This window comes from Neoarius graeffei, chromosome 24 (assembly GCF_027579695.1).
Source record: "Neoarius graeffei isolate fNeoGra1 chromosome 24, fNeoGra1.pri, whole genome shotgun sequence".
Classification (NCBI taxonomy): domain Eukaryota; kingdom Metazoa; phylum Chordata; class Actinopteri; order Siluriformes; family Ariidae; genus Neoarius; species Neoarius graeffei.
The window spans coordinates 38,586,842-38,614,273 of NC_083592.1; the positions used below are offsets into that span (position 1 = coordinate 38,586,842).

The 27,432-nt window shown below is 41.6% G+C and overlaps 1 protein-coding gene across 1 annotated transcript; it reads right to left on the reverse strand.

Moving 5' to 3' along the window:
• Positions 1-1,743: 1,743 nt before the first annotated feature.
• On the reverse strand, positions 1,744-27,201 carry fbp2 (fructose-1,6-bisphosphatase 2). Its single transcript, XM_060908047.1, has 7 exons — positions 26,962-27,201; positions 21,821-21,983; positions 17,897-17,989; positions 13,862-14,002; positions 10,360-10,497; positions 5,659-5,778; positions 1,744-2,144 (listed from the first exon to the last, which is right to left on the reverse strand). The coding sequence occupies exons 1-7, from the start codon at positions 27,132-27,134 to the stop codon at positions 1,956-1,958; spliced, it is 1,017 nt and encodes a 338-aa protein (XP_060764030.1). The 5' UTR covers positions 27,135-27,201; the 3' UTR covers positions 1,744-1,955.
• Between the last annotated feature and the right edge of the window lie 231 nt (positions 27,202-27,432).

Consider the following 27,432-nt stretch of genomic DNA (forward strand, 5'->3'; position numbering starts at 1 on the left):
GTGAATGTGAGTGTGAATGGTTGTCTGTGTCTGTGTGTCAGCCCTGTGATGACCTGGCGACTTGTCCAGGGTGTACCCCGCCTTTCGCCCGTAGTCAGCTGGGATAGGCTCCAGCTTGCCTGCGACCCTGTAGAACAGGATAAAGCGGCTAGAGATAATGAGAGAGAGAGAGCTTGCTGTCAAGTTTTTCCTTTGTCGAGCTTTAAGCATAAGGTCATGGATGTTAGTACTGCTTGTTCCTGCCGTAATATGATACGTGATATGTGCTGTTGTCTGTTCACAGCCATTTTTTAAATCTATGCAGTTAGCATTGTTTTGTTACTAGTATTGTACCGTATGTTTCTTTTTGCTGTTTAACGGAAGTGCAACTGCTGCCATCTTGACGAGATCACCATCGCAAGAGATTTTATCTCATTCTTTCTGGCGTCATTACAACATTAACATTTACTTTTATTCATTTTCATATACATTCTAGTATATGTTCCATTTACAGTCAAACATTTTGATGTACTCCAGGCTCAATTTTGATTAATCAAAAATCTGCGTAGTAGTACAGTCTGAAGATGCTCTTGCACATTCGGTGTCAACTGAACAAAAATTATGGGAGGATATAGGTTTAATAAGTTTTACAATTTTTGAAGTGAGTGATGGATTGATAAGTTTAGATGTGTTCAATATTTTCTTATCTTCAGATATAATAGTGTAGGAGATTTTTCTTTACCTGCTTGATAGTTTCGACTGAGACTCCACTCTTCCTCAGAAGAGTCATTAGTCCTTAAATTAAATTCATTATAGACGTGAACTTAAAATCATTGTTTTATTTTATGGCCTTGGTGCCCTGGCTTTTGGCCTTCATGCCCTCTAAAAATTGACAGCACAAAAGGCCAAGTAGCCTTGCCCCTAAAATGACGAAATTCCAGGCCTGCCCCCGGGGTATACTCTGGCCTGGGCCAAACTATACCCGGGTTTAATCTGGGCAGGGGTTAATTTGGCCTGCTACATCTGTATTATTTTAACATGCAGCATATGCTACATTACAGTGTAGACAGCACCTATTACAGAATCAAAGTATTAGGGGTGCCATCTCATCTCATCTCATCTCATCTCATCTCATTATCTCTAGCCGCTTTATCCTGTTCTACAGGGTCGCAGGCAAGCTGGAGCCTATCCCAGCTGACCACGGGCGAAAGGCGGGGTACATCCTGGACAAGTCGCCAGGTCATCACAGGACTGACACATAAACACAGACAACCATTCACACTCACATTCACACCTACGGTCAATTTAGAGTCACCAGTTAATCTAACCTGCATGTCTTTGGACTGTGGGGGAAACTGGAGCACCCGGAGGAAACCCACGCGGACACGGGGAGAACATGCAAACTCCGCACAGAAAGGCCCTCGCCAGCCACGGGGCTCGAACCCGGACCTTCTTGCTGTGAGGCGACAGCGCTAACCACTACACCACCATGCCGCCCTAGGGGTGCCATGACTGGATAAAATAGTTGAGGATCCAGAAAGAGGAGAGTTAGCAAACAGCCTCGTGATAAGCTTCATATGTGAAACAAACACGACCAACCACAAGATTCTCGAGAACCAAGGCAAGGAGAGGAACACTGCCTGGGGCAGTACTCTGGAAACGAAAAGGAAATGATTGAGTTGCATGACTGAACATGATGAATAAGGTTCAACACGTTTATTCAAAGACGACTACAGTCAAACACTTAAAAAAAATGCGATGTAGACTCTGGATGTTACAGTACAATTAATGAAATGTCACTAATACCAGCACTAACATAAAAACCATGTTTTTGAGATTATTAGAGCAAAGCGTTTTTTAATCCACAAATTAAGACGTGTGAGGAGATTCATAATTTACTGGCAGGATCAGAATTAAACATAGCTAAACTGCTGATTAGACAGCCGTGAACAGATCAGATATCTATCGGAAGAACTCTATTTCTGATATTTTTTAACAAAGGACAGGTATTCCTCCACATCATCTGGAGACCCCACTACGAAAGGAACCCTCTGATGCACAGCCTCAGGCTTCACATCCAGGACTCGCTGTGTGCCTGTGGTGGCCATTCCTCCAGCCTGCTCCACTAGGAAGGCGATGGGGTTACACTCGTACAGGAGCCGCAGCTACACGGGGACGGGGAGATGGAGAAGATGTGCAATGTTTAATTACATGTTCACTTCAGATTTAATACCCATCTGTAAACTTTATTTCATTTCCTTCAAAAGTACACACTAAGTTTACTGACCTAAGCTTTAAGTAGCTTTCTAATATAGTGTGATTTTTACATGATAACTCATCTCTGATTGAGACTAAATTCATGTTTAGTATTAATTCAGTGAGCATTCAGCATAATTTTGATGTCTGATATGTAGATTAGAAGAACAGTCCAAATTAACTAATAGTAGTGATGGTCAAAATGATTATTGCATTGACAGGTTGTTCTAAGTTGAAGGTATCATACATAAACTGACATTTATACCTACCTATGATGCATACAAGCAAGTTTACGAGCAGCTAATTTGCTTGCTAGCTTTTATTAGAATGGCAGAAGGATGTTTGAGCATTTGACGCATATCATGTTCATAATCCAATATTCCTGGCACTAATAACATGTTAAACAATGTATTATTCTACAACTCCTTTTTTTTTTTTTTGGAAACGGGGTTGTACATAGATATGATGTTTGATTTAAATGTTTGCGTTCAGTCTGGAAACGACTTTTCTTTGAGGCTAGTAACAATGACGGCAGTTTCAGCCAAACAAAGTTTCAGAACTGTTTTTCTGTCAGGCTGAAATGGATCTCACAACCTTTTCGACAATGCAGCTGCCATACAATCCCTACGTTGATGTTTTTCATGGATTTCTTTTCTTGAGACCCTATTTTTGTAACCAAGTTGGTTCTTAAACCCTAGCAATGCCACAGAATCTCAAATTAACTGCACATTTTATTTTATTTTTTTAGTTCTCTTTCTGATGAAAGTTTAATGTTCCTGGTTTACTCACAACATGATACTAGAAACGACTGCCTGTACCTGTTGACCGATCTGGGTCACAGATAAAAGGCAGATCACACCAATCCTATAGTGTTTATTTCGGCCACTACTCGTTGATTTATTATGAAACACATCAGCTAAAATGAGATCTCATCTATCCACAGAATGGTCACAGGACTAATTCTATCTGAAATTCAGCATTCAACAGAAACCTTTCACAAAGGTTGCTTTAATCTATCTGTACAGATAATGACGAAGTACAGTCTGCTCTGAATGTACAGACAGCAAGGTCTTTTTTTTCCGATACAACTGAACAAATTTTAGTTTGAGATCAAAAGATGAAAGACAATAGATCAGAATTTCAGCTTTCGTTTCCTGATGCTTACATGTAGATGCGTTAAACAACTTCAAATATTGCACCTTTGTTGGAAGAATTTTTAGGTGACCAAAAGTATAGGAACAGACAGTCAAAGTAAATTATAGTAAATAACACTTCATGTTTGGTTGCATATCCATTCCTTGCAATAATTGCATCAAGTGGGTAACTCAATGTACGTTTCCGCTGTCAAAGTTTTCTTTAAAAGGTGGATTGCGATACCTTCACCCCTGCCCTGCGGAGGTTGTTTGTTTTGGGGGGGTTCTTCACAGCTTTCACAATGTTTCTGTCATCAACTGCTTTTTTTTTTTCTTGGCTGAACTGTTCGATGTCTAGTTGTTAATACACCAGTGGTTTCTTTTTTCAGGACATTTCAAATTGTTGTATTGGCTATACCCAATGCTTGTGCAATGGCTCAGACTTGTCCTCTTTTCTCAGTTTCAAAACAGCTTGCTGTTCTCCCATAAACAGCTCTCTGGTCTTGATGTTAGTTTATCCTTTTTGAAAAATAAATGCAGCGTAGGTGAAACCTAGGGCTCAAACCAAGAGTAGACATTCAGAGTTATTAATTGTTCAAACAATCGGTCTAACAGGGTACACCTGGGCAGTAAGAAACACCTGTCAGGCAAATGTTCCAGTATTTTTGATCACTTGACAAATGGGTGGATTCAAACATCATGGGTTCTGATCTATTATTTCATATTTATCTTTTAATTTCAAACCCAAATGTATTTAAAAAAAAGAGGAAGAAGAAAGATTTGGCCTTGCTGTTCCAATACTTTTGGGGAGACTGTGTACAAACTTTGAACCTTGTCAAAGTTACATTTGTACAGTGCAACATACAATTCTACACATAGCCAAAGGCTAACCTGCAATGATGATGCACAATAATAACGAGACCGTCAATGACGGCGTAGCTTTCCGGGCCCGTCTAGTCCAGAAGGAACGATCTAAAGTGGGCCACCTTACGCAATATGTTGCAAGCTATATATAGAAGCTATGTACACCCTAGGAAGACCTACCTATTTACCAGAAAGAATCCAAAACAGCGAGGAATTAACTAAGAAAAAGCGATTTTTGTTGAACTGCTCATTAAGGCTTAATTAGTCCATAACTTCATTAATAATTGTCATTAAGCAAATCTGGGTAGAAGTTATACGCACCCTAGATACCCCTACCTTCATGCCGGAAAGAATCAAAATCGGTGAAGAACTGAGGGAGAAGAAGCGATTTATGTGGAAACTGCTCATTAGGGCTTAATTACTCCATATCTTCATTATTAATTGCAATGATGTAAATTTGGGTCAAAGCCATATACTGTACACCCCAGGCAGACCTACCTTCCTGCCAAAAAAAATAAAAATCAGTGAACAATTGAGGGAGAAGAAGCAATTTTTATGAAATGTGGACGACGACAGACAGACGACAGACAACATATGATGACATAAGCTCATTGCCTGTCGGCTGGATGAGCTGATAATGAATGTGAATACAATGAAAATGGTGGACATGAAATTCCCAGATTGGGGCGGGAGCGGTGGACGTGTCATTTTCTTTTTTTAAATAATGCTTATGTGAAGCAACGTATTGCAAGAAAGTTGAAGGAATTGGAAAGGTATTAAGCTATTACTCTTCTGTTTTAGACCCCCAAAGATATGTGGGAATTGTGAACCAGGTAATAATTCAGGTTTGATCAGTATTACCTAAATAGCAGAGGATTCTGGAGCCATATTCTAGGGTTAATGGGCGAGAAATTAACCTAAGGCAAACGATGCTTGCATGACATTTCGATTTTGGGTTGAAATTGATCCAAGCTGTAAGCTTGACTCTGAAATATTGTCTTACCATGACAAAGTTGTAGTTCTGGCAAACTGATTAAAATTGAGTTAATCACTATCATCCCACTGCAATACGTTGGCCAGATGAAGCAGGAAGTGTGGACCAGCATTGGGCCAGCCCTCTTTTCAATCAGGGTAGCTTTACTAAAACTTCCAGTATCTACTGAACCTTGGACCAGACAGTGGCGCAAATTACCAGCTGACATTCTGTTTTTTGCTTGGTTTGTAATTTAAATTGGCATCTATCCCAGGTGGCACAACATGGCCCTTTCTGCAAACTGTACAGAATGCAGAAACATTAGCACATCCTGTTTCTGTTCTTAGTATGTGACCTTTAGATGCTTCACTTGTTTCAGCACAGAAACACGAATGCACTCTTTGGCTTTACCTCACAAGTGTTGTAAATCAGTTGCCCTGCTAAACAACACACCTTTCCTTTGGGGCTCTTCTCATTGGCAGGGTACAAGAAGATGCCGCCATAAGCAATGGTACGATGTACATCTGAAACCATGGAGCCCACGTATCTAGCACCATATGGAGCACTGCCATCCTGCAAGACATGAACACAAGATATTTGCAACATTTATTGTCCATATTGTCTCAGAGCATCTCAGTTTTAATGCAATATAACCCTTAGTCATAGTAGCGCATGTCAGGGCTGCAACATATTACTACACCCAGGATGGTAAGCATTTTCAAGATGACAATTCATGAATTTGCAGACTTCACGTGATTTGTGTCATCTGCAAGCCAGTGGTACAGTGTGTAAAACCACTAAACATGCACACAAAGGTTTCATTTCTGCACAGGCTTTGGATGAGGAAGTGAAATGCAGCTATTCCCGTATAAGACAACCCAATGACAGTTGTTTGGTACATTAAAGTATCTGTTTTAAATATCACATTTTCTAGGATGATATGAAAAGTCATCTATGATTGCAACGTTAAATTATATGGTTCATCATAAATGTTATGTTTAGAGCCGATGTTGGCCTTTTGTTCATCAAAAGGATGTAGCTGACTTTGTAGCATGTTTCAAGTACATTAAGGATGTTCTAAAATTAATTTTGTGAATCATTTACTTTCAGTTTATAAATTAGTCAGCATGGTTGTGCTTTGAATGTAACCCTTCATTCCGGTAATCTTCAGGAAATTTGGAAGATGCAACTTCCCACTGGACATGTGATCTGAGGAATGTTCAAATAAATTTACTGACATTAATGCACAAATATTAATTTTGAAATATTTTCATGATTATATGTTAAGGTAAAGTGTATTTATCATTTAAATACAGATTTTATAGGGTTAATCAGGGTGGCACGGTGGTGTAGTTGTTAGCGCTGTCACCTCACAGCAAGAAGGTCCGGATTCGAGCCCCGTGGCTGGCGAGGGCCTTTCTGTGCGGAGTTTGCATGTTCTCCCCGTGTCCACGTGGGTTTCCTCTGGGTGCTCCGGTTTCCCCCACAGTCCAAAGACATGCAGGTTAGGTTAACTGGTGACTCTAAATTGACCGTAGGTGTGAATGGTTGTCTGTGTCTATGTGTCAGCCCTGCGATGACCTGGCGACTTGTCCAGGGTGTACCCCGCCTTTCGCCCGTAGTCAGCTGGGATAGGCTCCAGCTTGCCTGCAACCCTGTAGAACAGGATAAAGCAGCCACAGATAATGAGATGAGATGATAGGGTTAATCAGCGGTGGTGTAAACTGAGTATTAGTATCAGGCAGTTAGACAAAGTTTGTTTTGAAATCTAATAAGGATTTTGAATGAGATTTATAATTGAATTATAACAAGAGCACTTGGTAGAGTGTATACCTAAACCAAGCCACATATTATCAACATAAAAAATCAGATCGCTTGAACCTAGGATAATACTAAAGCTGTACACCAAATTTCATCAAAATCTGTTCACTACTTTTTGAGATACGTTGGGAACAGACAAAAAAATAATCCTGGATTCACATACATATTTGGATTTTTCTCAAAATCTAATCAATTGTTCCTTGGCCTGTGGCTCACCGTTCATCAAAATTTCATCAAAATACGTTCACGACTTTTTGAGTTATATTGAGAACAGACAAAAAATAATCCTGGAGGCAAAAACATAACCTCCAACAAAGTTGGCGGAGGTAAATATTATTGAATTAAATGCCTGTGAACACTGGAACACTGCTAATCTTAGTCATGGAAATGCAGGGTGTAAAAAATGCTGAGCAGCCTGATCAGTTTCTAGTAATACAGATAGGCGTAGGAGAATCTCAGACAAACTCCAAACACGATCAAAGTTCAGACTGGAAGTCAACATTTGAAATCTTTGTTTTCAACAGAGTCATGTGTGTGTGTGTGTGTGTGTGTGTGTGTGTGTGTGTGTGTGTGTGTGTGTGTGTGTGTCAGCTGCCCCTTAGTCATAATATAACCAGGGGTGAAAATAACTTATTTCTTTCCAGTACTATTATTGTGAGTCATAGTGCGCGCGCCAAAAAATACACCTAATTATTTATTATTGTCTACTTATCAAGCATTCACTAGGACTTCTTATCACTCAGTAGTACTAGTATAGTACTTTATCACACTATCACTCTTTCATCCACCTGTATCAGTTTTTGATTATAAATAAATTTCACATCATTTCAACAACACAATCGTTTTAATAACTTTTTTTTAGCTGAACAGTTGAAAACTAACTTTTCATTTTGGACACTGGACACAGAACAGTGTAACAGAACAGAAAAGTGAAAGTTACTTTGATTACCAGCTGCGCACGTTATAGCACAAGATCTGGTTAAGCCGTACGCGCGCTGTAGCTCGCTCGTTGTTTGTCCAGCGAAACACTGCACACATAATAGAATATTGATACATCAACATATGTTTCTGTATATGTTGTTTTTATAGTTTCTGTTCAACAAAGCAGTTTTCTTTATGGGGACAAGTTGAATATCCTCACAAGGTCAAAACTGTCAGATATTCCTGTCTTAATGTATAAAACATTAATATAGAAAACAAACACAAATGAATACTGAGGTCTCAGGTTACTGCAATCCTGGAAACAAGCTCCAACAACAACGGTTATTAAAAATTCTCCATACTGAGTACTCCGCCATTACTGCTCAGCTCACACTCCGGGAGAACTGGTGCAATTGAACTTACTTTCCTTTGCTTGTCGTCTTCTTTTCTTAACTGTTGGTACTGTACCCTCTTTCAGTACGGGCTTATAGCCAACGCTCCTCAACAGATCAGAGGTCTCGTACGAGTCCTCAGTAAAATGTGCAGAGCAGAGGAGAGACCACTTCGTAGGCGCCTAATCCTTGAATGTCTCGCAAAACGAGTTCAAATCTTTGCAGTTTGAACATTCTTGGGCCATGAATGCAACGTAAATCCACCTTCTGTCGTGTTGCTGCACCAGCCAGCAACACATCTACATGGCATGGTGATAAATTAACTCAAAATGGAAGATCGGGGTTACAGTCAGCTCTGTGTTTTAGTATAGCGGAAATGGCGATGAGACTGATAGACTTCCTGCTGTGATGTTACGGACGTCAAGGTCATTCACTCAGACCGCTACCTATATGAATCATATTAATCGTAAAAATTACTATATTAGATGTATTGTTAATGCTGAAAACTATTCCTGTGCCATTCTTGAGGTCTCAAGGCATTTATAAACGAAAAGTGAGGCCATGGTTCTGCGTATCTCCTTTAAGGATTAAAGGCTAGCAAAGTTCAAATGTAAGCTAGCAATGCCACGTCATCATTAATAATCTCCAATTTCATGAGGTGGGAGCTGGTAAACTCTAAAACAGCACATTAAGCTTTTTTGAGGAACTTGTATCATCATGTGAGTAGTGTTCATGAGCTGCTGTATCTATCAGTTCCATACGGACGCAGTTAACATGTTGTAACCTGTGAGGTAAACTTTACATCAGCACTCTCAGGTGGCATATTGATGCTGACTGAGGGTCAGCTGATGCAGGAAACTGTGGCCTCACATGTCTATTAGTTTTCTAGGTCACGGACACAGGGAACTGACCCATCCAGTTTGTTCCCTGTGTTTGTCTTGATGTGTTATGAACATCAATAATAAATAATAATAAATTGTGCTTAATCATAGTCATTGATGAAGACTAATGAAGGCCGGAACCATTACTGTGCACCGTTGAAAACTGACCCTTGTGTTTTGTTCAAATCAAATGACCCCCTTTAATTTCAAACATCATGTATTAAAAAAGAGACAGATTATCTTAAGGTTATCTCATCTCATCTCATTATCTCTAGTCGCTTTATCCTGTTCTACAGGGTCGCAGGCAAGCTGGAGCCTATCCCAGCTGACTACGGGTGAAAGGCGGGGTACACCCTGGACAAGTCGCCAGGTCATCACAGGGCTGACACATAGACACAGGCAACCATTCACACTCACATTCACACCTACGGTCAATTTAGAGTCACCAGTTAACCTAACCTGCATGTCTTTGGACTGTGGGGGAAACCGGAGCACCCGAAGGAAACCCACGCGGACACGGGGAGAACATGCAAACTCCGCACAGAAAGGCCCTCGCCGGCTACGAGGCTCGAACCCGGGACCTTCTTGCTGTGAGGCGGCAGCACTAACCACTACACCACCGTGCCACCCACACACTAAAATAACAGGAATGAAATTGTTTATTTGTTGTAAATGTGAAAAAAAAGATCTTTTCATCCGTGCCACATGACCGCCATCTTTTATACTCACATCTGTCCACACACCTGGTTTCAGGAGAACCTCCAATTATACAGAAAGTTGTGGTGTCTCTATTTTTTTTTTTACAAATACTGATCATTTTGCTGATGGTTTTTTTGGTTATTTTAGAATAAATGTCAATTTCATTGCTTGGACAGAATTTATCCATATGCACATATATACAATGCATACATGGCTCACCATCGTTTGATTTTTGTGAATGGATTGTTGTGAATGTCTGCTGCTATTCTACACCTTGTTGTAACATCCACATTTCTCCTTGGAAATCAATCAATCAATCAATCGATCAATCAATCAGTCAGTCAGTCAATCTAGCTATCTATCGAACATTGTTCAAAGGGACATTGCTAAACAGCAGAGAACTTGAGCGTCTATAAATCTGTCCCTAGGTTTACTCCTACCTCAGGAAATTTCTTGTGTTTTATGTACTCAGTCACTGCAGGATCGAAGTACTTGGCATAGCCTTCGTTTAAGCTGTAGGTCTTCCCCTTCTTCTTAATCTTCAGATTTCTTTCTGTCAGGATGAATTCACCGATGGCCTGAAGAGGAACAACACAATGATTACACATGCATTCATTTTCACTAGAAACCGGCACAGACAATATATGGGAGTGAAAGGAGAATGCCTAGGTCAGACGGCAGAAAGACGCATGCTGCAACTGATCGCAGGTGGACGCAGGCGTTTTCCGTCAAATCCTTCATTGTGGTCAGACGCAGAGTTTTTAAGCTGAATCAACCAGTCGGAAGCAGACGCAGCTAGACGCAGTGCACATCCATCCATCCATAGCCACTTATCCTGTTCTACAGGGTCGCAGGCAAGCTGGAGCCTATCCCAGCTGACTAAGGTCAAAAGATGGGGTACACCCTGGACAAGTCACCAGGTCATCACAGGGCTGACACATAGATACAAACAACCATTCACACTCACACTTATGGTCAATTTAGAGCCACCAATTAACCTAATCTGCATGTCTTTGGGGGAAACCGGAGCACCCGGAGGAAACCCATGCAGACATGGGGAGAGCATGCCAACTCCACATAGAAAGGCCCTTGCCGGCCACTGGGCTTGAACCCAGGACCTTCTTGCTGTGAGGCGACAGTGCTAACCACTACACCACTGTGCCGCTCGACGCAGTGCACAGAAAACCTTTAAAAAATATAAGGCCATAAGACTGCTCACAGGCTGTTGTAAACTATTTGCAGGTGCAGTCTGCATGCACCTACCTACGATGCATTGCAGCCATCTCTAAAGACTTGTCTTCCCCTGAGTCAGCCTGCGTCTAGCTGCCACTACCTGCTTCACCCTGTGATTAGTCACTCAAGCATTGCATGACCGCCTGCCTCTTCATGCATCGACCTGCTATTTGCACCAATTGGAAGTGAATCGCAGCTGAAATGCAAACAGATCATGATCCACTTGCGTCAGCTTGCCTCTACTAAAGACCATCTGCAACACTCTGCCATTATCTGCGTCATCATGCGTCGACGCAAGACCAGTCTTGCATCTACCTGTGATTTTGTTATCGCAAGTAGTTGAAAACTAGTTGCAGCCTGACGTTTGACCTGGGCAGACACGAGTGTACATTCAGTATAACCGTAAATATTCAGTACTGTCCTCTGAAAGTAACTCTCAACCCAATTAAATGATAAGTGCTGATAAAATATCAAGCACATACTGAGCAGCACTGAACCACAAATGAAAATGAAGACTGGGTTGAGTTTAGCATCACTTTAGCTGTGTGTCATGTCATTTTAGATAGAAGCCAAGAAACCAGACAGACAGAAGTTAAGTGAAGTGAGCGAACTCAAAATATCCTCCCTTCAGCATCTCATCTCATCTCATTATCTCTAGCCGCTTTATCCTGTTCTACAGGGTCGCAGGCGAGCTGGAGCCTATCCCAGCTGACTACGGGCGAAAGGCGGGGTACACCCTGGACAAGTCGCCAGGTCATCACAGGGCTGACACATACAACCATTCACACTCACATTCACACCTACGGTCAATTTAGAGTCACCAGTTAACCTAACCTGCATGTCTTTGGACTGTGGGGGAAACCGGAGCACCCGGAGGAAACCCACACGGACACGGGGAGAACATGCAAACTCCGCACAGAAAGGCCCTCGCCGGCCACGGGGCTCGAACCCGGACCTTCTTGCTGTGAGGCGACAGCGCTAACCACTACACCACCGTGCCGCCCCCCTTCAGCATTCCTTCCAAAAATATACCTGTAAAACACTACTGTTGAGTCTTGAATGCCTGACAAAACTGACAGATGAACAGGATTGTCTTGATTGTTTGAAGGACTGCAACATTCATTTTCTTGCTTCAGAAACTACATCAAGGTCTGAGTTAAATATTCCTGACCCAACTCTTAAATCCATTTGCACATGAAATATGAAAAAACAATCTTAGTTTTGATGCATTATTTGATGCAACAGGAGATATCATGAAAACATTCAGTGTGGAAAAACAAGACACTATGGATCAGTGCTATCGGACAAGCTTAATGGGCATAGGATCTGTGATCATTAATATATAACTCATCATGGGCATATGAGTATATGAAAGGGTTTCATGTGACTATTTCCATAGTCATTTTTCTTTACAGATGCATAATATTATATACTTGTGCACAGATACTTACAGTCAAGCTTTAATAAATTCACAATGATCAATATAAATCAGTATAAAGCTATCTTATTTTTTTAATCCAGATTTTCATACAAACTTTGTTATAGATTTCTGTTTTATGACTTCTACATTATAGAGTCAAAACATTTTAGATTCCACACGTTTGTTTTCCAGCGCAAAATTAAATGTTACAGAAAAAAATTGTTTGTATCTGAGCAGCGTATTACATAAGAGAGCACTTTTCAGATTAAAAAAGAAAGCATAATGAAGGCTGCTGGGTTGTGGTGCAAAATGAAGAAGCGAGTGTGACAGTCAAAGCGTCCAGAAGAACTGTGGCTGGTTCTGTAAGATGCTCAGTAAAACCTACAGCTCCTTACATTTCCTTATAAAACTGCACTCATTGTACCTGAGACTACTATTTTTTTTTTAAAAGCAAAGGGTCGTCATACGAAATATTGACTTTGTTTTATTTATTATGGCTTACTGATGACTGTTTATAGAATATTTTTAATGTTGAAACATTTAATTTAATTATTTTAAAGCCATTTTTGTCGACAGCATTTCTTTACATGTGCCTAAGACTTTTGCACAGTACTGTATATATGTACACTACCGTTCAAAAGTTTGGGGTCACTTTGAAATGTCCTTATTTTTGAAAGAAAAGCACTGTTCTTTTCAATGAAGATCACTTTAAACTAATCAGAAATCCACTCTATACATTGCTAATGTGGTAAATGACTATTCTAGCTGCAAATGTCTGGTTTTTGGTGCAATATCTCCATAGGTGTATAGAGGCCCATTTCCAGCAACTCTCACTCCAGTGTTCTAATGGTACAATGTGTTTGCTGATTGCCTCAGAAGGCTAATGGATGATTAGAAAACCCTTGTACAATCATGTTAGCACAGCTGAAAACAGTTGAGCTCTTTAGAGAAGCTATAAAACTGACCTTCCTTTGAGCAGATTGAGTTTCTGGAGCATCACATTTGTGGGGTCGATTAAATGCTCAAAATGGCCAGAAAAATGTCTTGACTATATTTTCTATTCATTTTACAACTTATGGTGGTAAATAAAAGTGTGACTTTTCATGGAGAACACAAAATTGTCTGGGTGACCCCAAACTTTTGAACGGTAGTGTATATTGATCATAAGATCTGAGTATCAGCTGAAGCACAAATTGCCTGTATTCACGTTTTTTTCAGTGAGTGGGGAGGATAGCTTGAGGTATTTTTCAATTTGTAATAAATGCCACCGTTATCTTGCTGGTACTCACTGGATCTAGCATGAATAAGTTGAGTCCAGCTCCAGTACTGAGAGCCACGATAGTCGCACTGCCGTACAGCGCATAGCCTGCACACACTATTTGATTGCCTGGCTGGAAAGCATCCTTCTCTGTGGGCTCATCTTCTGAAACCTGGGACAAGAAAACCAATGGACAGAAAAATCTCATAGTGTAAATGAAGTCAGTGCAATTAATTTGATATTAACCCACAAAAATAAGGATTTCCCCCCCAGTGAAACCAGACTGAGGGAGTTAACAGACTCCTATAAATGAGCTCATATTAGATGGATGATTTGTTGGCTGTGTGTTAATTTACACTGTAAGTGGGCTATCAAAACCACCTCATGTGTTACAGCACCATCTTGTGAATATTTTTGTTAGTTCTAAAAGAATATAGGAGGGATTATATACTTAGTTTAACACATTTTTATTGTGCATGGTTAACACGTGCAAATGTGTTGTGGCATCAGTGTGGACACAAGTAACCGGAAGTTTGAAGGAAATAAACCACAATTACAAATAAACACCTGCACACATAAGTTATGAGGTTGACTGCTAAATAACAGCATGTATAAGCGAGCTATAAAGGAGATGTGAAATAGTACTCTGATTTCAAAGCAACATAAATCAGCTAATTTATTGCTAAAAGGCCAAATAGCCGAGTCATCCATGTTCAGGGAGCCTATCCCAGGAACACTGGGTGTGAGGCAGGAATACACCCTGAATGGGACACCAGTCCATAGCAAGGCACCATGCACACACACACACACACACACACACACACACACACACACACACACACACATTTACAGCTAGGTGTAATTTAGTATAGTCAATCCACATATGTTAGGAAGGGAGAAAGAAACCAGAGAATCCAGAGGAAACACATACAGTGGTGCTTGAAAGTTTGTGAACCCTTTAGAATTTTCTATATTTCTGCATAAATATGACCTAAAACATCATTAGATTTTCATACAAGTCCTAAAAGTAGATAAAGAGAACCCAGTTAAACAAATGAGACACAAATATTATACTTGGTCATTTATTTATTGAGGAAAATGATCCAATATTACATATCTGTGAGTGGCAAAAGTATGTGAACCTCTAGGATTAGCAGTTAATGTGATAGAGTCAGGCGTTTTCAATCAATGGGACGACGATCAGGTGTGAGTGGGCACCCTGTTTTATTTAAAGAACAGGGACCTATCAAAGTCTGATCTTCACAACAGATGTTTGTGGCAGTGTATCATGGCACAAACAAAGGAGATTTCTGAGGACCTCAGAAAAAGCGTTGTTGAGGCTGGAAAAGGTTACAAAACCATCTCTAAAGAGTTTGGACTCCACCAATCCACAGTCAGACAGATTGTGTACAAATGGAGGAAATTCAAGACCATTGTTACCCTCCCCAGGAGCGGTCAACCAACAGAGATCACTCCAAGAGCAAGGCGTGTAATAGTCGGCGAGGTCACAAAGGACCCCAGGGTAACTTCTAAGCAACTGAAGGCCTCTCTCACATTGGCTAATGTTAATGTTCAGGAGTCTAACATCAGGAGAACACTGAACAACAATGGTGTGCATGGCAGGGTTGAAAGGAGAAAGCCACTGCTCTCCAAAAAGAACATTGCTGCTCGTCTGCAGTTCGCTAAAGATCACGTGGACAAGCCAGAAGGCTATTGGAAAAATGTTTTGTGGACGGATGAGACCAAAATAGAACTTTTTGGTTTAAATGAGAAGCATTATGTTTGGAGAAAGGAAAACACTGCATTCCAGCATAAGAACCTTATCCCATCTGTGAAACATGGTGGTGGTAGTATCATGGTTTGGGCCTGTTTTGCTGCATCTGGGCCAGGACGGCTTGCCATCATTGATGGAACAATGAATTCTGAATTATACCAGCAAATTCTAAAGGAAAATGTCAGGACATCTGTCCATGAAATGAATCTCAAGGTGGGTCATGCAGCAAGACAATGACCCTAAGCACACAAGTCATTCTACCAAAGAATGGTTAAAGAAGAATAAAGTTCATGTTTTGGAATGGCCAAGTCAAAGTCCTGACCTTAATCCAACCGAAATGTTGTGGAAGGGCCTGAAGCAAGCAGTTTATGTGAGGAAACCCACCAACATCCCAGAGTTGAAGCTGTTCTGTATGGAGGAATGGGCTAAAATTCCTCCAAGCCGGTGTGCAGGACTGATCAACAGTTACCAGAAACGTTTAGTTGCAGTTATTACTGCACAAGGGGGTCACACCAGATACTGAAAGCAAAGGTTCACATACTTTTGCCACTCACAGATATGTAATATTGGATCATTTTCCTCAATAAATAAATGACCAAGTACAATATTTTTGTCTTATTTGTTTAACTGGGTTCTCTTTATCTACTTTTAGGACTTGTGTAAAAATCTGATGATGTTTTAGGTCATATTTATGCAGAAGTGTAGAAAATTCTAAAGGGTTCACAAACTTTCAAGCACCACTGTATAAGTATGAGGAGACCATAAAAAACTCCAGACAGAAACCTGAGCTCAGGATCGAACACTAAGACCTGTGAGGTGGGACGTTATGTGCTTCACCACTGTTCCACCCTTTTATTTACTGTTAGTATTTACTGAAAGTTATTTAGTGTTTCAAGGTGAAACTCTAGACTCATGACAGTGTCGAACATGTCAAATATGGACAAATGGCATTAATTAAATTGTGATAATTACACTGTGACACTTACTATCCACAAAGCGGGTCTTAAAATAATCATTTAAAAAAGGCAAGAACCATTGCTCCACAAAACAGCTAAATTCCCAAAAAGAAAAATACATCCAGAAAAATAACCAGAGAATCTCAACAAAAACAAAATCTTTTATGGCACAGCTTAAAAACCTTAACAATACAAAAAAGTAAAGTGGTCTGTTGAGTCAACGATCCCCAGACTTTTTACATCTGGATGGATTTATGTTCAGAGGAAGCCAAATATTTCCTTCAACCCATCATGTCAACTGCTTCAGCACATAACAGGACAGATGGCCATCTCACGGAAAACATTAGGTCCAGAGATTTCTATGCGTTGGTGTATAAAAGCCAACACATATGTGGCAATTTGACAGGACCTCTTGTACCCTGTTGTGCAAATGCACTTTCTTGATAATGTCTCCATATTCGAGAAAAATCCTTTTATACATCCTGCTGGAATTATTCAAGACGAGAGTGAAAAACACCAGGACAACTGGCCTCTCAAATCACCACATTTAAACATCACTGTACCTTTATTACAACCTATAGACAATTAGTAGGCCTATATTTTACATATTGATCTCCATGTATTTTCCACAAGTTCATTCATCCATCCATCCATCCATCCATCCATCATCTCTAGCCGCTTATCCTGTTCTACAGGGTCACAGGCAAGCTAGAGCCTATCCCAGCTGACTATGGGTGAGAGGCGGGGTACACCCTGGACAAGTCGCCAGGTCATCACAGGGCTGACACATAGACACAGACAACCATTCACACTCACATTCACACCTACGGTCAATTTAGAGTCACCAGTTAACCTAACCTGCATGTCTTTGGACTGTGGGGGAAAACGGAGCACCCGGAGGAAACCCACACAGACACGGGGAGAACATGCAAACTCCACACAGAAAGGTCCTCGCCGGGCACTGAGACGACAGTGCTAACCACTACACCATTGTGCCGCCCTTCCACAAGTTCAATTCTTAGATTATCCTTAATAAAAAGACAGCAAAGAACACAATTCCTCTAACAACACACGAGCCCATATATATTTGATATTTGTGTATGATTGAGAAAACTTTCAGGCGTTTTACGTAAGTCTGTGTACTTGTGTTCAGCACTATGTGAAATTAATTTGAGTCATAGAAAATTATGTCAGGTACATATTGAGAAACATCACAGAAACATGCCATATTCTAAAGAAATTAGTCAAGGTGTAGTTTATGAATTGAAGTATGTCAGTAATGTTTTTTTATCCACTCTGTTAGTACAGTTACAATAAACAATTATCTATAACTCACCTTTTTGTAGATGGCAAAGATGGTGCCTATAGGTGCCAAACAGTCAATGTTGGAGGAGCCATCCAGTGGATCAAAACACACCACATATTTACCCTGCAAGCAGGAGGTGAAGTAGAGTTGACAAAATGCATAATATATATAATTTGGGATCAAACTCTAACCAAATATTCATTCATTTTCAATAGCACTTATCCACTGAGGGTCATGGATGGGCTGGAGCCAATCGCAGCTGACACTGGGCAAAAGGCTGGGTACACCCTGTACAGTTTACCAGTCTACTGTGGGGATAACACTGAGAGACAGACACCCATGGGCAATTTAGAGTAGCCAGTTGACCTAATCTGCATGTCTTTGGACTGTGGGAGAAAACTGGAGCAACTGGAAGAAACCCATTCAGGCACGAAGAGAACATGCAAACTCTGCACAGTCAAATGGCAGGTTCGAACCTAGAACCTGCTTGCTGTAAAGTGACAGTGCTAACCACTGCAGCACCATGCCATCCTCCAACCAACTAACCATCCATCCATTATCTGTGGCCGCTTATCCTATTCTACAGGGTCGCAGGCAAGCTGGAGCCTATCCCAGCTGACTATGGGCGAGAGGCAGGGTACACCCTGGACAAGTCGCCAGGTCATCACAGGGCTGACACATAGACACAGACAACCATTCACACTCACATTCACACCTACGGTCAATTTAGAGTCACCAGTTAACCTAACCTGCATGTCTTTGGACTGTGGGGGAAACCGGAGCACCCGGAGGAAACCCACGCAGACACGGGGAGAACATGCAAACTCCGCACAGAAAGGCCCTCACCGGCTGCTGGGCTTGAACTCAGGACCTTCTTGCTTTGAGGTGACAGTGCTAACCACTACACCACCGTGCCACCCCCCAACTAACCAACACTTTTTTTTTTAATGCAAGGCATTTTTAATGCAGTTTTATTTTCTAGCACTAGATGCCGCCAAATACTAACTCGACACACTTGTTTTTGTCTTAACACATTTCTAAAAACGTTTAGCTGTATCCAAAGTCCCATTCTTCCACAATATTGTAGATCAGTGGTTCTTTCGGTGGCTCTGCTTCTTCTTTTTCTTCTCTCTCGTTTTTTTTTTTGTGGCTGGTCATCACTGGATCACTGGTCACTTGTGTTTAATCCAAATCTCTTTCCTCCAAAAAACAAATAGGCCTCTAAATACTGTCAACTTGGACCTAATGTACTCTCTTAGTGGAAAGGTCAGGAGCATAATGATGCTTTGTTGCAGTAAATAGCCACATAATATTGTATTCATTTAAATAATAAGCCCAATATTCGAATAGTTGGATTGTGTTCAGAAATATGAATTTTATTTGACAGTTACAGGGGAGGGCGGCACGGTGGTGTAGTGGTTAGCGCTGTCGCCTCACAGCAAGAAGATCCGGGTTCGAGCCCCGTGGCCAGCGAGGGCCTTTCTGTGTGGAGTTTGCATGTTCTCCCCGTGTCCGCGTGGGTTTCCTCCGGGTGCTCCGGTTTCCCCAACAGTCCAAAGACATGCAGGTTAGGTTAACTGGTGACTCTAAATTGACCGTAGGTGTGAATGTGAGTGTGAATGGTTGTCTGTGTCTATGTGTCAGCCCTGTGATGACCTGGCGACTTGTCCAAGGTGTACCCCGCCTTTCGCCCGTAGTCAGCTGGGATAGGCTCCAGCTTGCCTGCGACCCTGTAGAACAGGATAAAGCGGCTACAGATAATGAGATGAGATGAGTTACAGGGGATCCTGGCTGCAAGGTAGTGGTCTAGCTACTACCATCTTACACACACACACAAGTTTGATCTCACAACCTGAAAGGTTCTTCAGTTTCCTCAAGGAAAATCCTTAAACCTGGGTTTAGAAAACACTCCAAACAGAACCTACTGAGGTCCTGTTCAGATTTGGTATTAACATGTGGAGCCCAAGTGGACAGCTGAGATGGTGAGCCATTTCACACCAACTTTATTCATGTGTCTCTGTAACCGAATAAAAAGTTCTGTTTCTCCCACAGTTTTGTGAAATTCCAGCAAATAGAGTGCTGTCTACTGGTCGGCTGCTATTAATGATTGTAGCAGACAGACAATTCTGGAAAAGCAGCAGAGCAAGCAGTGCATGCTGAGCATACACAAGTTCATCTCTCTCAATTAATAGTGCCAAAGCACTCAATTAATAGTATTAAAAAACATAGTTTGGGGAACTATATGGGAAGCCATGGCCTAAAGGGTAGAGAAGCAGCTCAGGGACCAAAAAGTTGCTGGTTTGATTCCCTGGACCAGTAGGAATGGTTGAAGTACCCTTGAGCAAGGCACTTAACCCCTGGCTGCCCACTGCTGTGGGTATGTCAGAGTCTTCTTGTATGTTGCTCTGGATAAATGCCTGTAATGTAGTTTTGATATAATTGACTCCCATTCTGACTCCCATTCTGGGTGGCACGGTGGTGTAGTGGTTAGCACTGTTGCCTCACAGCAAGAAGGTTCCAGGTTTGAACCTCAAGGCCGATGGGGCCTTTCTTTGTGGAGTTTGCATGTTCTCCCCGTGGGTGTGCTCTGGTTTCTCCCACAGTTCAAAGACATGCCGATTAGGTAAAATACCCAGCCAGTTCATACTTAGTGCCAAGCCTGGATAGCTTGGGGAGGGTTGCATCAGGAAGGGCATCCGGTGTAAAACCTATGCCAAATCAAATATGCAGAACAGAGCCACCGTGGCGACCTGTAACAGGAGGAGCTGAAAGAAGAAGGACTACTGATAGAACTAAATACTGCATATTTTAAAATTAATTCACTTTTTCCAGACTTATAATTCTTTCCACTTAGCTAGTGTTGCCCATGTGTAAAGTTGCTAACATTAGCATGGTCTGTTTAGGCTGGCTCAGTTGAGCAGTCCTTCATATATGTCAAGGTTACTACATTCTTTATAGCACTGTAACTTCAAAACCAGACCAAACTACCAGTGGATACCAAGCAAAATCTCAAAACGTTTCGTAGGTTCTCATACATGTCAACCTATACGGAATGTCCGTATTTTATACGGATTTGATTCAATAAACATAGTATATGGGCGTACAAATAAAGTTATACGGATTCTTTAAAAAAAAACTTCAATATTTATTTAGAGCTATAATCAATTCCCACGATGATAAAAGAGCGCATAACATTTACAAACGTACTGTACACCACAGAAAGCACAAACAGCCAGTAAAGAGTCTTATGAAATCGCGCGTTATCTTGTGGTAGCGAGACTTCGTTCCACTTCTGATCATGCGCACACCGCATTGCGAGAATCCCGCCAACCGGGAAGTGACATTTTGTTTGAAACACGTATTTCCACCTGAGCGACTTTCACTAGCGACTGAAAAGATTCTGAATGGGCACTCCGGCAAGATCAACACAGACACTTGCTGTGACATGCAGCCTCGTGAGGTATTGGTGCAGAGCGCTAAAAAAGCTGTCATGGAGTACAATTCAGAACATTAGAGTGACACTTTGTGTTTTTGTCAAACATTGGAGCTTTGTATTCATTCTGAAGGTTTATTGTTATTAATATTGAATAAAAAGTAACTTGGATATATCATTGTTAATTATCATTCAAATTAGGTAAATTATTTTAATTTGCATCTTATAAGGATTTTATAAGGGAAATACGGATTTTGGAGGTTGGTTATACAGGTTTGATTGACCAAAGGTTGACATGTATGGGTTCTTATTTAGCTGTTGAATGGAATTTGTTAATTAAGTAGTGGGAACGAAGATCAGTCTACTGTAACCGTGTAGCATGGCAGCTTGTACAGCTTTTTTCCAGCTATCACATTTCATGTTTCATTTTAAACAAAAAAGATAGGGAAATAAAATAAAACGAAACATGAATTTATTCATATTGTAAGCACTATATGATTCCTGTACACAGTGTAACCTACCTGTTTCTCTGCAGGGGTGATAATGGCTTCTTTGTTCTCCTCAGAGACGAGGACACAAGTGCTGTAAGAGGCCTGCAGCATGTTGATGACCAGATCATTAGACAGCACATCCAGCTTTTTCACCTCATCGCCAGTGACGTTAATATGCCCAGCAATACCCTGACTGAAATATACAGAAATACAGAAAGGACACATGGGTAACTTCTTTTTCCAGTGTCTTTCGAATCATAATAAGAGTCAGGGTCAGTTTTATAAGCCAAACAAGACTCACCTATGAGGAATATAACTTGATAGTTGCTCACACTCACCAAAACAATGTAACAATGACAATAGTGCAGTGAAAAGACAGGAAATACTCTTAGATCTGGAGCTTAATGCATCATACAACAACTGGATGGAGAGGGATATAGAGATATGTGGAGGGATGAATTATTTTACTCATTTTAATCATTTTCAGAGGGCACACCGTGTTGTGCCACAGCAGGTAGGATTTTGCATGTTCTCCCAGAATCCGAATGGGTTTCCTCTGGATTCTGTGGGGCGGCACGGTGGTGTAGTGGTTAGCACTGTCACCTCATAGCAAGAAGGTTGTGGGTTTGATCCCAACAGCCGGCAAGGGCCTTTCTGTGCGGAGTTTGCATGTTCTCCCCGTGTCCACGTGGGTTTCCTCCGGGTGCTCCGGTTTCCCTCACAGTCCAAAGACATGCAGGTTAGGTTAACTGGTGACTCTAAATTGACCGTAGGTGTGAATGTGAGTGTGAATGGTTGTCTGTGTCGATGTGTCAGCCCTGTGATGACCTGGCGACTTGTCCAGGGTGTACCCCGCCTCTCACCCATAGTCAGCTGGGATAGGACCCAGCTTGCCTGCGACCCTGTAGGACAGGATAAGTGGCTAGAGATAATGGATGGATGGATGGATGGATGGATGGATGGATTCTGTGGTGCAGCGAGGTGGATAGGCGATACTAACTTGCCCATAGGGGTGAATGTGTGTGTTCCTGATGTCCTGTGATGGACTGGCATCATATCCAGGGTGTATTCCCTCCTCACACTCTGTTCCTGGGATAGGCTCCAGATTCACCATGACCTTGACCAGGAAAGGTGATACTGTAGCTGTCCAGTATGGTCAAGAATTTTGCTTCTTTTTTTTCTGTATCTTCTCCAGGCTTATAGTGAACATATTTACGTACAGTTTCCAAGAAGCAAATATGAAATGATCTGTATTACTACTGGAATGGATACAAAATTATGATCTGATCTTTGAGTCAAAATAATCAATAAAGACAATATTCTTGAATAAAGGCACAGATTTCATATCACCATATTACTTCATTGGAGAAATTCTGTTTCGAGTTTTAACGTGAATCGGCCATTTTAAGTATTTCTAAAAACAAAATAAATATATTGTGCCTTTAAGGAGTGTTTCTCAGTTACAAAGGTTGTAGGTCTCATGTATCGGTCAGTGGGTCAAATAAAAAGGCTACAGTGCTATTTTTAAAATAGTTAAATAGAGTAATACAGGGGGGTCAATTTGATGGATTTGTACCAATATCTTTATCTTCTCAGTTCATTATGGTATACATGAACATTTTCTATGTTTTTTTAGCATATTCACTAGTCACTCAGAAATTATCTGCATGATTTTATGCATTGGGTGGCACGGTGGTGTAGCGGTTAGCGCTGTCACCTCACAGCAAGAAGGTCCGGGTTCGAGCCCCGTAGCCGGCGAGGGCCTTTCTGTGCGGAGTTTGCATGTTCTCCCCGTGTCCGCGTGGGTTTCCTCCGGGTGCTCCGGTTTCCCCCACAGTCCAAAGACATGCAGGTTAGGTTAACTGGTGACTCTAAATTGACCGTAGGTGTGAATGTGAGTGTGAATGGTTGTCTGTGTCTATGTGTCAGCCCTGTGATGACCTGGCGACTTGTCCAGGGTGTACCCCGCCTTTCGCCCGTAGTCAGCTGGGATAGGCTCCAGCTCGCCTGCGACCCTGTAGAAGGATAAAGCGGCTAGAGATAATGAGATGAGATGAGATTTTATGCATTGTGTTGTTGTCAAGGGATTGGCTGATTAGATACCTGCATAAAACAGCAGGTGTATGTGTGTTCCTAATAAAGTGGCCGGTGAGTGTATATCATTATTGTACTTGTATTAAAGGTATTTTATGCTGTGCCTCAGGAATAACTTGCCTCATGCTTCAAGAGGTAACTTTGATTCTTTAACACTTTTTAATATTCTTTAATATTTATTTATTTATTTATTTTTTACACGACCCCTCATAGTGACTATCGCTATGAGTGACACAGTGGTGTAGTGGTTAGCACTGTCACCTCACAGCAAGAAGGTTGTGGGTTTGAGCCCAGTAGCTGGTGGGGCTTTCCTGTGTGGAGTTTGCATGTTCTCCCCATATGTGCGTGGGTTTTCTCCAGGTGCTCTAGTTTCCTCCACAGTTCAAAGACATGGAGTTAGGTTAACTGGCTACTCTAAATTGTCCATAGGTTTGTGTGTGTGTGTGTGTGTGTGTGTGTGTGTGTGTGTGTGTGTGTGTGTGTGTGTGTGGTTGTTTTCCAAGCCTGGAAATGGGAGGGTTGCAGCCGGAAAGGCATCTGGCATAAAACCATGCTTCAGTTAATATGACATGTGGATCAATAGGGTCCACATGGCAGCAACCCCACACACATAAGTATGACAAGCTGGAAGAAGTGAGTGAGTGACTATCACTATTGCAACCTCTCATTTAAATATTCTTTAAGGAAGACCTATTCCTTTTTATTTTTTATGAACATTAGCACCTGACCATATATAATATACAGAAGATACTGTATGTAAACAGCAGATCCACGAGGACTGAAGCCTCATAAAGAGACAGCCTGAAGGAATTTTCTCACAAAGAAACAAGTATCTCCAGTATCGCCAGTGCTATCTCTTCTTGTGAGGTGCTGTAATTGTTTTCTGTAACTCTGCGGCACTCCTTTTGGCACGTCAGAAATGTTCAAACATTTTTTTCCCCCCACAGCCGTTGCAAATTGTTTGGTGAGCTTTTATTATTGTCTCCTTATCACAGAACTGTGAAAATAGATGGGAGGTGTTGTGTATAGCAATGTGGCTGTCAGATTTAGTGAATGCTATGGGAAAAATTACATTACATTTCAGGAATTTATCAGACGGTCTTATCCGGAATGACATACAAGAAGTACAAAAGTCAGGTACAAGAAATGCTGAACTTCTAGACAAGGAAGTTCTGGTGCCAACTGAACAAGTGACAGAATAACACTTAGTGTAATATTCTGATGAAGTAACAACAATCAGCAAACAGCCAAGGAAAACAATTCAACCATACAAATGAGCTGACAAACTACAACTTAATATAGGCTGACATTGTCTACGAGGGCGGCACGGTGGTGTAGTGGTTAGCGCTGTCGCCTCACAGCAAGAAGGTCCGGATTCGAGCCCTGTGGCCGGCGAGGGCCTTTCTGTGCGGAGTTTGCATGTTCTCCCCGTGTCCGCGTGGGTTTCCTCCGGGTGCTCCGGTTTCCCCCACAGTCCAAAGACATGCAGGTTAGGTTAACTGGTGACTCTAAATTGACCGTAGGTGTGAATGTGAGTGTGAATGGTTGTCTGTGTCTATGTGTCAGCCCTGTGATGACCTGGCGACTTGTCCAGGGTGTACCCCGCCTTTCGCCCGTAGTCAGCTGGGATAGGCTCCAGCTTGCCTGCGACCCTGTAGAAGGATAAAGCGGCTAGAGATAATGAGATGAGATGAGATTGTCTACGATTGGCAAGTAAATCAGCTATCCACAGGATTTTTCTTCATGAATCCCTGGCAACAATACAAAAAGCCGTTTAATTTTATGTGCTTCAAGATCAATAAGTGAATTCATTGATGCTGCAGGACGGTGTAGATTACTAGGATGTAATTTAATGGTATCCCATGGTATTTGTGTAAACTGGTGTTTGGAACTGTCGCCTCACAGCAAGAAGGTTCTGGGTTTGAGCCCAGCAGCCGACGGGGGCCTTTCTATGTGGAGTCTTCATGTTCTCCCCGTGTCTGTGTGGGTTTGCTCTGGTTTTCCCTGCAGTCCAAAGACATGCGGTTAGGTTAATATGGGGTGGCCTTAGGCTGAGGTGCCCTTGAGTGAGGCACCTACCCCCCAACTGCTCCCCGGGTGCTGTTAGCATGGCTGCCCACTGCTCTGGGTATGTGTGTGTGTTCATTGCTCATGTGTGTGTGCATGTGTGTGTTCACTGCTTCAGATGGTTTAAACGTAGAGAGGAATTTCACAAGTGTATGTGTGATGAATAAAGTTGTTGTTGTTCTTCTTAAATTACCTGACAATACTATGGTTCACAGTACGGTATGACATGTAGGAACACTATGGTGGCCTATATTTTGGTCAAACCATGGTACTTCCATCACATACCATCATACAACCATTATAGCCCCACATTCTATTGTTGTAAGGGATGACAGTGTAGTTATCAGTGCAGTTAGTTAGGAGGATGTCTGCAACTGTACATTACAAAGAAGAGAAACAAGTAGCATTAGAAAATGTCCAAGAAACTCACTAGCTAGAATAAACAATGACCATATAAAATGGGGGAAGCCATGGCCTAAAGGTTAGAGAAGCAGCTTTGGGACCAAAAGGTCACTGGTTTGATTCCCTGGACCAGCAGGAATGGCTGAGGTGCCCTTGAGCAAGGCACCAAACCCCCAACTGCTCCCCAGGTTGCTCTGGGTACGTTGTACGTCGCTCTGGATAAGAGCATCTGCTAAATGCCATTAACGTAATGTTAAATAACTTGCCTGTTCAGCAAGCAAAAAAACTAATTGCACCTTTCTCTTGGGCCCCTTAAATTCTGGGGCTATCCCCACAGGCCAATATTTTGCTGAATTTATTAAGCAATCATCAATTTTAATTTTGTTGAAATTGTGTGTCTTCAAATCATAACCTGTTGTCTCGCCAAACACTCTCCCTTAAGGAAAGTGCACAATGAATTTGTAATGAATCATCATGAGCATGCTAATGATCTTATTTGATGGCCATAGACTTCCATTTCTTGTTCACTAAATCAGTCTTAAAGCTCCAGTGCAAAATTAAAGAAACAAAATCTGCACACCCAAAACATCTTTCCTGATGTTACTTACAGGTGAGCGAGTCCAGCTTTCCTCACAGCAGATGAAATGGCTTTGATAGCTGTTAGCATGGCGTTGATAAGCTGGGTTAATTCCCCAGTTGCACCCTTAGCTTGTCTCCCCGTCTCCATGATGAAGCGTGTGAGAGTCCACACATCTGTATCAAAAATGGATTGATCCGACATCTTGCTGTTCTTCGCTCGTTTCACCGAGTTAAGAATGGAAGAGGACTGCTGTCTGGAGTTGAATTTTAACATATGCAGGACATGGGTAAAAGCCAGGGGCTATATTTGTGAGAGGTATCAAGTGACAAAGAGTGATTCGTCAACGTGAGACTTGTAAACCACAGAAGAGAGCTGCTCATTGAAATAAGCCTAGGTGATCATTCTTGTTAGTCGATTAACTGTGTACTTTAAAGTTTAACCATAGACTGAGCATAAAATCCAAAGGTGTCATGAGCTTCAATGTGTCAGAGTTAGTATC

What these genes read in the sequence shown, in the direction of transcription:
- fbp2 (XM_060908047.1), bottom strand. Translation starts at nt 27,134, where the DNA reads ATGTCGGATCAATCCATTTTTGATACAGATGTGTGGACTCTCACACGC. An exon ending in AAAGCTGGACTCGCTCACCT is followed by an intron (nt 21,984 to 26,961) that starts GTAAGTAACATC and finishes TGTATATTTCAG; the next exon opens with TCAGGGTATTGCTGGGCATA. An exon ending in TCTTTGCCATCTACAAAAAG is followed by an intron (nt 14,003 to 17,896) that starts GTGAGTTATAGA and finishes TTCTTGTCCCAG; the next exon opens with GTTTCAGAAGATGAGCCCAC.